The 16550-nt window shown below is 44.8% G+C and overlaps 1 protein-coding gene across 4 annotated transcripts in view; it reads right to left on the reverse strand.

The window, feature by feature from the left end:
- Positions 1-16550, reverse strand: part of AXIN1 (axin 1) — a 70105-nt gene that overhangs the window by 27537 nt on the left and 26018 nt on the right. For all 4 annotated transcript variants that reach the window (XM_033517808.1, XM_019008261.2, XM_033517807.1 and 1 more), the window contains one exon: positions 4082-4222. In XM_033517808.1, the coding sequence (XP_033373699.1) occupies positions 4082-4222 (141 nt within the window). The remainder of the gene's footprint in view (positions 1-4081; positions 4223-16550) is intronic.

The raw sequence follows: 16550 nt of genomic DNA on the forward strand, positions 1-16550 counted from the left end.
TTCTCACTAAAGAAGCATGATAGGAAAATCACCAGGCATTTTGGTTAAGGGGCAGTGATCCAAGGAATAGCATTTAATCTGCAAGACTTTTTGAAGGAATAACCACTGTCCTAAACCCCTTTGTTCAGGGGATTGGCCATCCCTACTCTGGAGCAGGTTTGACTGGAATTGGGGGAGAAGGAGCATCCCTGTGGCCAAGCCCAAGGGCACCGAGGGTTTCTTCCCAAGTGCCTGGGGGAAGGCAAAGCTGTCTCCCAACTAAGATAAGCCAGGACACCTGATAAGAGCAGAGGAAGGAGTATTGTTCAGATGGAGCACAACACTGGGCTAAAGAGGAGACGTTATCTCCTGTTTAAGATGTAAGCTCTTGAAGAAATCAAGATCGATATGGACCTAATGTGTTTTCTGCATCTGAATTGGAATATCACATGGAGATTTAATGGTTTCAGCTGCTGCCTGCTGCCTTCCTACCTCCAGTTGCCTTAACTTGCCTCAAGCATCTCTGTTGTGACAACCCCTCCCACCCACAGACTCACCTCCTCCACTTGGGAAGATGCTATCCCCAAGAATGGTTATCTTAGACAGCAAAAGCAGTTTAGGGCTGTGCTGGAAATGCTGCTGCAAGTCTGGGGCAGGCTCTGAGCAGCCCACGGGGCTCAGATCCCTGAGTGACCACTGACCCTGCACAGAACATCAGCGGTGAGCGACTCAGCCCCACCTGTGGCTGCGGCATTGCTGGGCCAGCGCTGGCTGGAGCCTCTCACTGTGTCCTCCCCAGACCTTGCCTCCACACAAACCAGCTAAAACAACACAGCTGCCCTGCTGATTATAAAAACAGCTTTCAGCAGAGAGGACCAGAGCTATTTTGCCTACAAGGGCAGAGGAATTCCTATGACACAGGAAGACTGAAAAATAATCAGCGGAGTGCAGGCATTTAAGAGCAATGTTTTTTAAGCCACTCAAAAAGCAAATTACACCAACAACAGGGACTGATAACATACTTGTTATATAAATTCAACCCATTAAAATAATATTTACCAGTGCTTGGAAAGACATCCTGTTGAAAGCTGGCCTTTTAGGTAGGTGTGCTTGTAACATCACAGTTTTACAACCTGTTTGGTGAGCTGGCTACTCCCAAAAAATCACTCCAGCTCAGGAGCTGAGACAGGCAGAGCATCACTCAGATCTTTGCTAGAGTCTTTGCATGCAGCTACTTCCAAACCCCATGTTGCTGGGATCAATCCAACATCAAAGCTTGGAAGGGAACTGATGCAGCAAATGGTCTGTGCTTGCCTTCTCCACTGGCCTGAGCTGACCAGCACTGAAGTTCATGCTTTGCTCTCTTGGTTTATTAGCATTCCTCAGTTAGCCAGTGTTTGCATCCCAATCGTCCAGACACATTTTCCTCTGATGGAGGGTCTGATGGAGGTTTGTGCCTTGAATCACACCCTGTACACCTGCTGCCTTGGAGCAGAAGCCAGGTTTCCTCATTATTGAGCGTGACTGCTGTGTGTAAACAGCACACAGAGGGAAGAACCTAGCTCATCAGCAAACGAAGCTTTTATTGCCATTTTCCTCAGAGGAGGCCTAAATTCAAAGCACTGAGACATGTAAGTCTTGTCAAGCAGCAGGAGTCCCTTCTTTAACTTCATCTGGTTGTTCTTCATTTTTGCTGCCTTGAGCAATTCTGCAAAAATTCCTTTGAAACTCGGGAGGCAGATAGGTTCAGCAGTGCCATGTAAAATCTGAGTAAAATCTGGTGCTGGAGTTTTAAAGCATGTAATGAAGAGCAAGTGCTGAAAACAGACAGAGTCTGTGTAAGCCAAAGGTCAAGGCTGTACATCCAGAATCCCAATTTTGGATTCTGCATGCATCCAGTTTGAGAGGCATAGAAAGAAAGGTTCCCCCTTATGAAGTTTAAAACTTACTAAAAATGAACCACTAGGATTGGGTTAGTTATTAGTAGAAGGCAGTGCACATATTGGTGGTAATTAAAGTCCTAGAAGGAGCCTATGGTGGGCATAGGAGGGATAAAATGCCTAAAGGAGAAAGAAGCATAGGATGGCCAGTAAGAAATTATTCTGCCTGTGAAAAAAAAACAAAACTGTGGCTAGTGAAATAAAAAATTAGGAGTGTGAAGAACTCTGGCATAAATGATCACAGCTTATCACAGGTATAACCATCAGTGCAGCCCCATGAGCCTGCTGGACTAGTGGGAGAGGAAGTGCTAAAAGCTAATTAATTTTGAAGAGTTCTTACATCTGTCTCTCCTGATAACAAGAAGTTACATGACTCCTGCTTGCTTCAGAGCACTCCTCCATATAAATTGATGAATATGAAGAATTGCAGAAGGATGTGGCAGAGCAGCTGGATTTGTATCAAATGGAGCCTTTAATTAGTGGTCATCTACAGAGTTCTGTCCTGGGGGCATCCTCCTCCTCCCAGGCCCCTTTGGCCAAGGTCTGCCTCCTCCATCTCACAACATGACGTGGATAATGCATGAGGAGCTGGTGTCAGGGTGCAGAATGAACTCACAGCTGCTTCTACATGGTCCCAAGCCTCCGTGGAGCCAGAGATGAGCAAGCTCCTGGCTCAGGCAGGGTGACCACCACAGACAGAGAAACCCCCTGGCCATGCTGGACACTCCCCTGTGTCACTGCATGAACTCTGGGCAGGTGGGGAGCTGTGGCAGCACCCGTTAACAGCACCCATGGCACAGGCTGCAAAGTTTCTCCAACAAGGTCTGACAGCTCCTGGCACTCACAGTGACACTAAACAAGCCTCTTGGAGGACTCTGTGTTTACAGCACTGCCATTAATAAAATCTCCTAATTCTGTAAACCTGTCATCACTTGCTTGAAGAATCAAAGGGTTTCCACTCTACAGAAAGACACTTTGCATTTGCACTACTAAAAACCAGACCAAACAGTGAATATTTTTCCCCAAATCCTTTTTTTTTTCTATCACAGGGATGCAGTCACAACAATATCTCATAACCCTTTTTTCTTTCTTCACAGACCATCTTTAAGGAAGGCATCTCATGGGTGAGATACAGGGTGCTGTCATCAGAGACAGAAAAGGAAAATCCATCTGGCTGGGGCTTAGCAGCACAAGTTGTGTTAAAGTGCAGTGGTCACCAAACAGACTAGAACTGGTCAGTCACCAATCCTACAGCAGAGCCATCACAGACTGAGCTGTTAGCCCATCTGCTGTGCTGTCTAAGCTCCTCAGGACAAGAGAAACAGGGCTCCTGGAGTGAGTCCAGTGAAGGACAACAAAGGGACTGGGGTATCTCTAATGAGGACAGGCTGAGGGAACTGGGCCTGTTTAGCCTCAAGAAGAGGTGGCTGAGAAGGGACCTCATCAATGGCCATCATCTGCAGGGAGGTTTCAGAGGATGGACCAGGCTGTGCTCTGTGGTGCCCAGCAACAGGACAAGAGGCAATGGGCAGAAACTGATGCCCAGGAAGTTCCACCTGAACATAAGGAAGAATTTCTTTCCTCTGCAGTGACTGAACACTGGAACAGATTGTCCAGAGAGGCTGTGGAGTCTCCATCACTGGAGATGCTTCAGAACCATCTGGACACAATTCTGTGAAATCTGCTCTAGGATGACCCTGCTTGAGAAGGGAGGTTGGACCAAATAACCCACTGTGGTCTCTTCCAACCTGATCCATTCTGTGATTCTGAGAATTTGGCAGCATAGAATCTCAAGAGAAATACCCAGGTAAGTAGAAGGCTTTGTCTAACACTCAGAAGATGATGCATCTCAAATCAATTACTACAAAGTCATCCTACATTACCAACTTTTGCACTTGGCTTAAGAAACATTGCAGAAACTCCAACTGAACACTGTTTACTTTAGATCACTTAGAAGTATTTTATGCTGCAAATGTTCACAAGACTGGCAAGGCTGAGTAGCCTGTACAGTGATGAAGTAACTGAAAGGAAAGTGAGAATGATCTTGACCACGGTCTATTCAGACATTCCACCCAAGCCCAGCTGTGCCTCTCTCCCAGAACAAGCCCAGAGCAGCACTGCTGAGGACACATGTGGCTGTCCCCCAGGCTGGGGTTACTTACACGCTGCTGTCTGTCAGTGACATGGTGTCGGCATCGCTGGACATGCTCTGCTGCTCGCTGTCGTTGGCACTGGTGGCTGGTGCCAAAGCATAGCCCGTGTTGACATAGTAGGGGTTAACAGGCTCTCTCCACGACCCATGCCTGTGAGGGAAAAATGAGAGTCAAGTTAGAAGGACACAACTTTGACCATGCTCTGCATCACCAGGCAGAAGGACTCCACCTGAAGCCCCAGCCTCAACGATGGCTACAGAATGAGCTGTGTTCACACTATGCTGCACTGATAGAATCATGAACAATTTGACTCCTAACTGGAAGAAAAAGGGAATTAATGCAGTAATGAAGATGATGCTGTTAGAGATAAGGGAGGGAATGAGACTGTATGGAAGAAGTCCTGTTTCCACCAGGGTTTATGGAGTCTGTAGGCTAGCTGCTCAGCACTGTCACTCTATGAGCATCTAAAAGCAATACCTAGACAAATACCTTTTCTTAGTCAAAATAGGCTTCTGCTCTTCCAACAGACAGGAATGTGTAGCAGAGCTCACCCATTCTATGCTTACTTTAACATCTCTCCAACACATTTGTAGAGGAAAGGAGGTGAACAAACAGCTGTTGCTCATAGCACAGTACCTAAAGCCGACCTCCACTGTTGCGCTGAGGTACATTGGACACCTGCAAATTCCACCAGGAAGGACCCCATAATCACACCAGCTTTTCCAGTGGACAGTCTGCTCAGGATCCATGAAGACTGGTTTGTACACAACCCATGCCTTGTTATTCAAGTACGCATGCAGGCCAGCCTCATTCTCCTCAGCAAAGGATCAGGATGGGAGGCTGCCTGCATGAGCTAGCCTGGGAAATGAGTTCCTTGCTCAGGCAGAGACCTGGTGGTGAAGCACCCTGTGAACCAAGCAGGCAAGAATTCCATCATGCTGACTCTGCCACCAGCATAGAAAAGCCACTGCTGCCAATGTGCCTCCAGCTCTGCCACCCTGCAGGACAGATAGGCCATGCAGGCATCTTGTTCTCCTACAAGTCATTTTGTAATGTGCCCTAAGAAGGAACAAGCTGAAATGTTCACATAAACCAAAGAGCACTTAATTCCCAGCTTTCCCTGCCTGCCCCTCTGCATGAAGAGCAGCATTTTTAAGATACCTTGATGCTGATGAAAGCTTGGGTTTTCCAGGCTCTGAAAATCACAGTCCTGTTTCAGTTCAGCTCACAAAGCTCATCAGCATCATTATTTATTTAGTAACTCAGTAACTGGCACCTGGTGGATGTGATTTGCAATGGGTCCTGTGCAAACATCTCCATGGAGGACACATCCCTGTTCTGCCAAGAAAAATGATTCTGGTTCTACTGCAGTGGTTAAAGTCCTACAGACAACAGAAAGCAGCCCCTGCCCCAATGAGTTTACATTTAGACAAGACAAGGAAAGCCATGAGAAACACACAGATGGAGGGAGCAGAGGTGAGGAAGGCACCAGCAAAGGGTAAAGCTGGCAGTTTGTGTATGTCTGTATGGATTATAAACACAGGACAGGCAATGCACAAACTGGGACTGGCAGAGAGCCCATTTAAGGCAGAGGTTTTTGGATGCTGTTATCTAAAGTATGGCACATGGTGCACCAGGATGGAAGCATTACCAAAGTATTTTAAAATCAGAACTGGACAGGGTTACAGCCTTCAGCTAATGCATTGTTCACCCAGCTCCTATTCACCTGCCTGTTGGGTGGTCAGCACACAACCTATTTTCCTTGTAATTCAAGGGGTTCTGCATATTCACTGGTCACTAGGAAAAATCATATTGTTTCAGGTCCATTATGGGGTTGGTTAAAAACAGATTACTCTCCGAAAAAGAAAACTATTCTGTGTGCCACCAACCAACCAAAACTCCGAGTTATTTCTCCTTGGATGATTAAACTTAGCACAGCTGCAGAATGGTGCAAAGGGCATTTAAAACTGAACCAGCTGAGGCTTTTCATGGGAGCCTTGTGAGGTTTCTCCATGCTCAGGTACAATACAGAGTCAGTTGGGGCTGAGCACAGGGATGCCTTGGGATGGTCACAGACACCTTCTAGCATGTAAACTTTCTGCCAGTTGCTGCAGATGTGCACTAGAGCAAACTCCTTTCTATATTCCATCAGATTTCAGAACAGCTTTCTTGGGCAAGTACTGGAAATAATTTGAACAAGTTCATCCCTAAAAAGCAAGGGATAATAAGTGAAAACCTTACCAGCCCCCTTCAGCTGTTCTCCCTGTGCAGAACGGTCAGTTCTGAACATTAAAGGAGCGCTGTGCAATGCAAACCTCCTGTCAAATCCAACATGACAGCGGTGTGATGGAGCCTGAGACAACCTCTTAAATTGAGGCAGGAATGATGGATAGCTCAGGCCTTCCCTGAGGGCAAAGAGAAGGATGATTTTTTGGACAACCCAATTAAAATATAGCACCAACTTCTAGTGGACCTTTTGCCAGGACTCTCTGGAAGAGGCATGGATTATTCTAGCAGTATACTAAGAAAGCACTCAGATATACAGAATAAAATGCACAGGGCAATCCATTTCTCCTTTGTATCTGCTGATATAAAGACAGAGCAGCAGAGAGCACCTGAAGAGGTCATTGGGTGTGATACTGTGATGGCTGAAGGAACCAAGAGTCAGCAGATGGGTCCTGGAACGTCCCTGGCACCTCTGGAAGAGTTGGGATGGTTGGGCTCTCCCACAACACTCCCCAGCTGTGGTCTTCTCACTGAGGATGCAGATTTGGTCACAACTGTTGTATTTAACTAAAATTACACACTTAAGCATGTATACAACAGGGATTACTTCAATTTTAGCTCTGCCTCTAATACATCAATGCAAATGTAAACTTTTGGTAAGCGTAAGGAGATGGAAAGGGTATAGGATTTCAAAGCAATCATAACAGGTTACATTACTTTTGAGGAATCCATCTGTATTCAATCCTTCTCCTAATGTTCTCCCTCCCTGACAACTCTCTTCAGCTGGCTCGTATCACTATTTGAATGTTTTGTGCTGTGCCTCTGAAGAACACTTTCAACATCTATTAGGAGGAAAACATTAAAGGAACATGGAGTCTAACAAAAAAACCTGGTCACTTCTGATCTGAGAGGGGAGGCTGCTTTAAAAGAGATTCAGGCACCCTCAGAGCGATTTGAAATGTCAGCTAAAAACCTCACATACCGAGCTCTATGCACTGATAAGGGTGATAAAAGGAAAGGTGACCATTTAAAGTTAGACTTCACAAAAATTCCTGCAGCCTTCCAGAATTTTATTTCATTTTTTAAGACAGAAAGAGCAATGAGCATTTTTGAAACGAACACAGAACATTTCATACATTGCAGAAATAAAGCTGCATGTCTCTTCTGCAGCTCTCAGTTGCTCAACCCTCAAAATAATCACATAGGGAACAATTATAACAGAGATCACAGCGACCTGAGTAAGTCAGCCTGACCAGCTGCCTTTTCTTTGCATAAAACCCTCTGCTGATCACTGCACATTCTGGTAATGCTGACAAGGGCTTAAACTGCTGTAGAAAAACAGAAAGAATTGCCTTGAGGCTTCCTTCTACCTGTTCTGGGTTTATTTTGCATGTTGTCTTGGATGCATCCCATCCGTCCCCAGAAGTCTCACTCCTCTGACCAAGCACCCAGCACTTGGGACATCAGTACCATCAGATCTTGGAGCAGAGAGGTGAGGTCCTCTTCAGTACTCCTGCTGTATGTGGAGTTCCCACTGCATCCTGAGTCCCTAAGGGCATCCTTTTCCTTCCAGCCTGGGAACCTCAGTCTCTCTCACACAACTTCCCCTGATGGCTATTTCAATTTTAATTCAAAGATGCAAAGTCCCCAACCTTTGCCAAACATGTTACTCTGCTCTATGCAAAAATCCCAGGGTTGGTGTGCTCTGGGGAAGAATTGCATCATCTTCAAGCACCCACAGTGGGAGGAAGAGCTCACTGATCCCGCCTCCAAAGCCAAATCCGAGTGGCACTCCCTTTGGTTCTCACCAGTTACGCACCTCCTTCGCTGATGTTCTTCATCAAGCATGGGAAAAAAAACCACTAAGGCAACAAGAAAACTTCCTTGAAGATGAAAGGCCTCTAGGCAACTAATTTCTGTAGAATTTAAATTTCCACTGGAGGGAGTAAGTTGTGCAACATCCTACTGGCAGGTCTGAGAGACATGGTCTTCCCAAGCCTGCTAGCAGCTCCAGGACGGCTGGAACAGCTCCCAGTTTAACAGGGAAGCTGATCAATCCATCAGTTTTCATTGCTACCCCGTTCTGCAGCTCCAGCACTAAATTTTTATGACACACTGACATTTTCTGGAAGAAAATTTTTCCTCAAAATAATTGAAGCTGTGAGAGAGTCCAAGCAGACCTCCTCTTGCAAGGGTGCCCCACCTCCTTGACTCGGAAACTCCAAAATCCCTGGTGGCATGGGAAGCTCCTCCAAACCCCTGCACTACCAAGGAAGCAGCTGTTTGAGACAGTATTAGCAAATCCAAGTGTGGGGGGTAGAAAAAAATAATTAAAAATTACTTACTTCCACCCAAGAAACAAAATGTCCTAGAATCACAGGCTGCTGAATCTCTAGCTGGCCACTTACTTCCAAAACTTACATCTACCAACAAGCAGGTGAGTGTTACACCCTTCATGCAGTTCCACATTTCATTATCACAAGCAGTCAATCAAATTAAAAGCTGCACATGTTGGTTTATGATGTATGAGCCGAAGCAAATCCCTTCAGCGTGCCTAAAGAGCACGTGCTGACAAGAGTGTCCCAGCAGCAGGGTCACCTTTAAACAAGGGATTACAACAGCATCCACCGTGGAGTCCGACTTACAAGATTACATTAATCCACCACCTGAACAGAAAAGTGTTTCTGATCCGTGGTACCAATGACTATCACAGAAGTTGCATCATACAGCTTTTCCCAAACCATCATCATGGGAACGTTTTGGAGTTAAGAACAAAAAGTCTATGAAGATGCAAAGCTGAAAACCTTCACTCCTGACTGGATTTGATCTGTGCTAAAAATGCAAAGTCGGCTCAAGAGGTTAAAATTGGGGATTTACCTGATAATCTGACTGCAGATTGTTGGGATTGCTCCACTTAACACTCTTCCCAATTACTCTGGGTACTCAGATGCTGCTGTGCATCTCAACTTTATCACTGCCAATGTCAGGCTAATCACATGTGTTCCAGGCAAGGGCAGCTTCTTCAAAGATCACATCAATTCTGGACAAGTTAATCTGTTCTTTGAGGTCTCCAGATGGCTCTTGCCAAGAAAGTTCACTTCCAGCTCTGCAGCCGGCGAGCACAGCGGCCCCAGAGCTCTGCAGAGCATTACAAAGGAGCCAGATCAAAGTTGTGTCTTACAAAAAAAAAGAAATCTGAAGTTTGAAAAGCAACAGCAGCCTGTCACTTGTAGGCTTAAAGATGACTTCTGCATGCTCCAGCTATCAGGGAATTTATGATTACAGTCTGGCTTTTAAAAGCTGATGAAAAAAATGACGCTCTTTAGCACTCCTTGCCTTTGCAAATCTGTATCTTCTTCCCTGGGTATTCATCCTCCCACGCCAGAGGAAGAAGGGAAATAAATAAAAATGTAACTAAAAGTACAGATAAGGGCTCTTCTCTTTTCTTCTAAGGCATTCAATTCCATTTTAGGACTACATGGAGATTACTTTATGGGGAGCTTCAGCATTTATTGTGAAGTATTAAAGCACAGTTACAAAAGCTAAATCCAAGATTTACCAGACTGAGTTTCCAGTTTCTAACTCCTTTGCATTTACCAAGGACATGTTACATCTCATGCTGGACTAATGTACAGAGGATGCATTAATTATAACCAGTAATTCAGATCATAGGATACAGCAAGGTGGGGGAGAATCTAGGAAGGAAGTTGAAATACAGGAAATAAAATGTTTGCCTTAGGAGGCAAATAAGGACTAGATAGGCTAAATATTGTGGCTATGCTGCCCTATCACCACCCTAACCTTCTTAGGAAAGGCTTTCAGACAACAGGATGAAACCACTGTGTTCCAAGGAAACTGCAGAACAAGTCCCTCAAGATTTCATCTGACTGTCTATCTCCAAACCAGCCCTCCCAGCTCCTCCTTCCCAATGGAGGTGAGGCTGTGCTCACTCATCACCCCAGTGTAATACTGTATTTTGTCCTCTAGTTACAGATTTAAAATCAAAACTGCAAAAATCTGAGTCTGACAAATAATAATAGCAAGTCCTTCCCAAAAACTATGCATCTCTTCCCTAGAACAAGACCACAAACCTCATTTATTTAATAGTCCAAAGCACAAGATACTCATTAAAATGGAAAAAAAACCAACAAAACAACACAATGTCTGCAAAACAATTAACTGGACAATTGGATCATCTTCCTAAAATAAAGCAAATATTGCAGAACATTCTGTTCCATATCTAACAGTAAGAGGTATCTGCCTAGATTAATTTCAATATATTAGCATGAGTTTATACCATAGCATAGTAGTTTTGTTTGGTTTTTTAAATGATGACATGATTCATATGAATCCTTATCCATCATGAAAAGCTGACAATATTAGGGACATTTTCTATAAAATATACAGGATATTTGGCTGCATTAATTGCAACTGAACAATGCTTTAGAGCAGCCAGGCTGCATCAGCCATCCAAAAGCTGCTGTAGTGACTTCAGAAGCTACAAAAGAAGGGCAAACCCAGCAGTGTGTGTGCATTTTGGATATCCAGGGTACACTGCTGCCACCCATGAGCCACACTCACCTCCACGTCCTGACCTCTGCCAGACAATACATCACAGGAGGACAACTGTTTTTAATATTTTATTGGGACAGAATCAAGCTTGTGCAGGATTGTGCAGAACAACCAAGCACAAAACGAGTGTGACCTGAGTCTTCATCCCTGATTTTTTGACCCTCCAAATGTGCTCTCCTTGGGGCACCAGGATCACTAGCATGGACACAGGTAGAGAGGGCTGATAATACAGTCTCCTCTCCCCTGCTTAAACTGAGAGCTGGGGAAAATTCAGCAAGAGGCTGATTGGCAAGAGCTCTCCACTCTGCTAACTGGCTTCTCAGACTGAAATGACATCTATGTTTAATACAAATGATTTCATATATATATATACATATATATATATATGTGTGGTTAAGTGGGTGAACACACAGAGCAGGCATTTCAGACAGCTCTTCAGTGCCAGCTCCCTGCTCTCTGCTTTCCTTGGTGACTGTCCCAGGTAAATTTGGGCTGGTGGAGAGGGGAAACACTTTGCAAAGTGCTGTGGGGATTTTTGTGCCTCTCTGCTTTTCACCCCACAGTTTTGCTTCCCTGGGAAGGCAGGCAGGACGATGTCAAGGAGGTCCAGAGGAAACAGCTCTTCCCAGAAGGGGCCACCATGTCACAGATGGAGTAAAACAGCAGTGAACCTCCTGACGGTTCAGAGCCTTCCTCATCATGCCAGGGCAGCGAGCAGCCGTCCCTGCCTGCAGCCAGGGGTGCTGCTCCCTCCGCAGATGGAACAGCCCAGAGTCTCCCGGCATTCCAGCCCGGGCTGTGCTGACACCCACGCACCGTGGCTCCCAGCCCAGAGCAGCCCCCTCGCCCGCACCGACAGGGCCTTCGTGGAACAAATTACTTCCAAATGCCTGGCTCTCAGGCACAGGGAAAGAGGGAAGCCCAGGTTTGTACCTGGGACTGCTCATAACATAAAGAAGGCAGCAGCTCCACTTAAAAACGCCACTGCCTGCAAACTATCAAATTAATCCCAGGATTTCAACAGCTTTTCTTCATTATTTTTTGTCTCAACCAAACCACAAATTTACTTAATGACTAAAGCAGGCGAGCGAGTACTTTGTTTTCCAGACAGCAGGAACATTTCTAACGGGATCCAGGTTTTCAGAACACGTCAGGCAAGGAGGGAGAGGTTCCATTGCTGAGATGTGTTTGATGCTTTTTTTAACTCCCCCAAACCTGCCAGTACCGTGGTTGGGGCATCTCTGAGCCCGAGGAGAGGCACTGAGCGGGGTGAGGAGGAATACAATAAGAACACTGTGTTCCAGGAATGACTGAATAAAGGCAAGAGCATGCTTTTGGCCAGCAGGATTCAGCTAACTCCGTCTGCCACTTTTCTTCTCTGTCTGAAGCAACGTTGTTTGTCCACGCTTCTCTGAAATGGAAAGTATTTCCTCCTGCCTGCTTGTTCCAAGGAAAGATCTGAGGAAGCCTGGTGTAACCAGGCAGAACTGGGGATTCTCCAGTGACTCGACTCTTCTTTGCCAAAAGTTCTGCTCAACAAGAAAGGGCTTACATGAAAGAAATTATGAGCACATTTCTCTGCAAGTTCAGTAACTTAAGACCAAGGTCTGTAGAATAAGTCTTTGGATGGAAACAAAGCATCCAGCTTTGAATGACTCCAGATCATTCCCTGCCTTCTGACATACCTCCAGGGCCTCTGGAGTGCTCAAAAACCTAGGACAGGGCAGGGACATCTACAGGTACATGGAGCACACTGGGGAACAGGAGGAACACTGGAATCCAAGGGCTGAATAAGACCACGGGTGCTCAGTCCTTCCTGGGACCACCAAAGCTTTTCAGGAGGGCATCAACCCCAGCACTGCAATCCATTGTTGTATTGCTTTCAGGGATAAATTTCCCAATACTTCAATCACGACAGTGGTATTGCAGATGGCAGAAATGAAAGGGGAAGATATGCAGCTCATGGGGGCTTTGTTTTATAAAGACTACTTGCAGCTTTGACATTAAACTGCTTGCCTGTACCACTGGGCCATGTAACATAAGCTGAGCTGCACGACCACAGACTTGCTAGCCTCACTTGAATTCCCCTCAAAACAATGGTATGAAACTCAATACTTGTTACCAATTCACTGCCAACAAACTTGGAATTTTAATGAAATTACAAATTTGGATGGCAGAAGAAACCAGCTGAGGTAATATTTTGAATGCCTATGAGGCACCTAACTTAGCACCTCAAAACCACTCAGCTTTGCTCACAGAGACCTTTGACAAAGCCCTCCTAATGATGAGGTGGGCAGAATTAGCAGTAATCCTGCACAAAATAAAAGACTTTATTTCACTGATTAAGGTCTGGCTTACAAGGCACATGAAGAGAAGAGGTCTGCCTCCAAGCAGAGTTGCTCGCTGGAGTTTTAACTCCTACAGAAATGATCCAAGAAACTTCCCCCATTGAACAAGAACCTTTGAGGTGAATGAACTCTGACCTCAGCTGGTAACAAAACCAAAACCATGGAGGGCTGGCAAGACCTGGAGGAGATAAAGCTGAGAGTCAAGATTTAATAGTGCTCCCAGAGGGGAGATTCAGCTGATTAGAAACATCCTAATCTTCTCTCTCAGTGTATATTAAAGGTCAAGAAGTGGGATCAGATATTGGCAGCACATGAAAAAACAACTCAGTCGAGCAAAAGACCTTCACAAAGACGTTTCATACCTTCGCATTAAAAATTCCTGCAAAGTCTTATTTAACTTCACTTCCCTCTAGGGAACACATTCAAGTTTAAAGTCAAGAGACCATTAGATTGGGACAGAAAAGAAGTACCCCTGCAGAAGACTTCTGCCTCCAAACAGTACTTTATAATGAGCAGAAGCTCATAAGCATCAGCTGACTGCAACCATGACAGATAAGCAGGTCTCAGAAGTACAGCACCACGAAACAGAGCTTCTCTAGCAGTGCTCTGGAGTCTCACAGGCTCCCCAAATGGGGTCATTAAAGGATACTTGTTGGATCATGTTAACAAACGGCAGGCTATATCAACAACAACATACTGGCAAGCTGCAAAAAGCTTTTAAACTTGCTCTATTATTTATTGCTCAGCTCCAAAGAGATGTCAGCATCACAACAAAAGTATAAATCCTAACTCAGTCTCCTGGTCTCTACTGGGAGCTCGTAATCTGACTTTCCCTTCACAGCTGAAGCTGACCTGGCCAATATAATGCAGGGGCTGGGGCAAGAGGAGGGTGGACTGAGTCATGCTGTCCTTCTGACAAGGTCTATTAGAGGTTGACAGCAATGACAAATCCTCAGAAGAACTGTAATAACAACCACCAGAAGGAATGTAAAACATAGAAACTGCATCTAAGGGAGACAGATACTGTTAAAAAGGTTTTTTCCTTTTCTAGAGATACTTTATTTCTTTTTTAAGACTTTAGCAGACTAGCAGGAAACAACTTGTTGTTGTCCCTGGAAAATAGGCATACAGAGGGAAGACAGCCTTGTGAAGCTGCTACAAACAGCCCTCCTTTTAAACAAAGATTAAAGGAACTTTTCCTTAGATGGTGAGCATGAAGTATTCTTTCATAGTCCTAGTTTTGGGACAGTCACCAAACCTTGCTTCTCCAGCCAGACCTGGAAGCCAAACCATCAATCGCTGCATCGAGGTCACACAAAGTCATACATAAAACAGAAGAAGGAAGTCAGTGGATTCAGTTTCCCATTTCTCATGGCTGTTCTTTTACAAATGGATCTAAATTTGGTGTCTGACTGGAAAACCAAGAGCAAAGAATTTCAGAGCATTGAGAAGATGCAGACCAGCATCCAAAGGCAGCCAGGGCAGGTGTGTCAGTGATCCCTGTTTACTGGGAATTCCTTGACTGTAACTCCAAGGTTGGGTGCTGGGCATGCTCTGCTGCTGAGGGTGACACATCTCCAGAGGCATTCTAAATAATCCAAGGTGCAAGAACCAGTTCACCTCATTGAAACATGTATTAAAATGTAGAGAAAATCAGCTGAAGGAGGCAGGGAGGGGGAAAAAAATTAAAAATAAAATAGTTGCTCATAGGCAAATTACACAGGAGCTCACAGGGTCATTCCTGGGACAAAGCAATACCAGAGGGTCCAGCTGAACTCCAGACCTGGGGGGAGGAAAGACACCTTTAACTGTGTGGAAGGTTGATACATGTGGTCCAGCCCCTTATGAGGTTTGGCCACTGCTCGGGCAAATCCTGTGCTTGTTTTTCCTGGGGGCACTTCACAGCAAGTTAAACTTGACTTCAAGAACTGTGCTGGGGTTTGTTGTTATTTTTGTCTTCAAGATTTTTTTCTGTTTTGGTTCTTATCCATTGGAACAGGCAGATATATGGGCTTTTACCTTTATTACACAAATTCCACAGTATCTTTTCATCTGGTATGCATTATTGTGGTATATATATGAAGTACCATGTCCACTCCAAGTGCTATAAAAGAGCTGTTTGAAGCCTTGTTCCATTCCTATTTATCTTTATACAATTAAAGCCAGTTGACAGCTCCACAGAGGAAGAATAAATGACAATGCAAGCAATGTGCTTTTTGTTCTAAACAAATTAACCACTGTTCAGATAAAGGATGACTGTATTTGGTTTCTACCTCAGTCTCTTAAAGACACAAGGCTAGATGAGAAAACTGTGTGTTCCACTGATGCCTTTTTAATCTCTCCAGAAATTCTGAGTACAAGGTACTTGCTGACACCCAACCAAATTCAACAGGGGAGGGAGGCCCCAGAGACACTGATAATTAGTGAAAATGGGAAAGTGTGGAGAGACTCTTAAGTGCTCTGAATAACTGATCTCAGCAGAAAACCTACATGGAAAGAAGATCTTACAATCACTTCAAATGCTCCAGCTCCAGCTGACAGCCCCCCAGATATTGAATACAGCACAGGACCATTGCAAAAGCCACATTCTTAGCCCCAGAGGTGAGACATAGTTTAATTCTGCATTTTGGATGGCAGTGGGCCCACAATCACCCCCAGTTGACATAATGTGTTTCTGACACCATTTTCTTCTTCTGTAGCAGGAGCAGAGCACTGCAGCTTGTCTGACCCACTGCCACATTGCAATCATCCCATGTGCCATAACCAGAAATGAAATTCCACAGATGAAGGGAAAAGTTGTTTTCTGTGTATGGCCTGGAGCACAAGAGCTGTGAAACACTGGAGCCCATCTGTGTGACACAAACCCACCATCTGTTACTGAGCACATATGGGCCACACCATACAGAGAGAATTTCACTGACCAGGTAGGTACTACAGGAATGCATCACTGCTCTAGATGTTTTCTCCTTAAGACAGCAGGGAAAAGCCATCTATAAGTAGGAAAAAATGTATCTTATGCTCAAAACGTATCTCTTTTGCTCATGTATCATTATCATCTCTCAGCAGAACTTCATCTGCTCAGGACACAGGATAAATGGATTAATATCCTTATTTTTCCCCCTTTTTGTACTTCTACATCACCCAAATCTCATGTTGAGTGCAGCACTACTCACTTTGCTGGAGATTCCTCTTGACAATTTCCACAAGTATATCTTGTATTTATTTGTGCTGCTATTCTGGAGGAAGGAAAAGCCATTATTCTCATGAACTAAAAAACAACTGCAATGCTGAAATTGTCACAACTTTCTCAAGATGTGGGCGTTCAATTTGAA

Source organism: Parus major, chromosome 14, assembly GCF_001522545.3.
Source record: "Parus major isolate Abel chromosome 14, Parus_major1.1, whole genome shotgun sequence".
NCBI lineage: Eukaryota > Metazoa > Chordata > Aves > Passeriformes > Paridae > Parus > Parus major.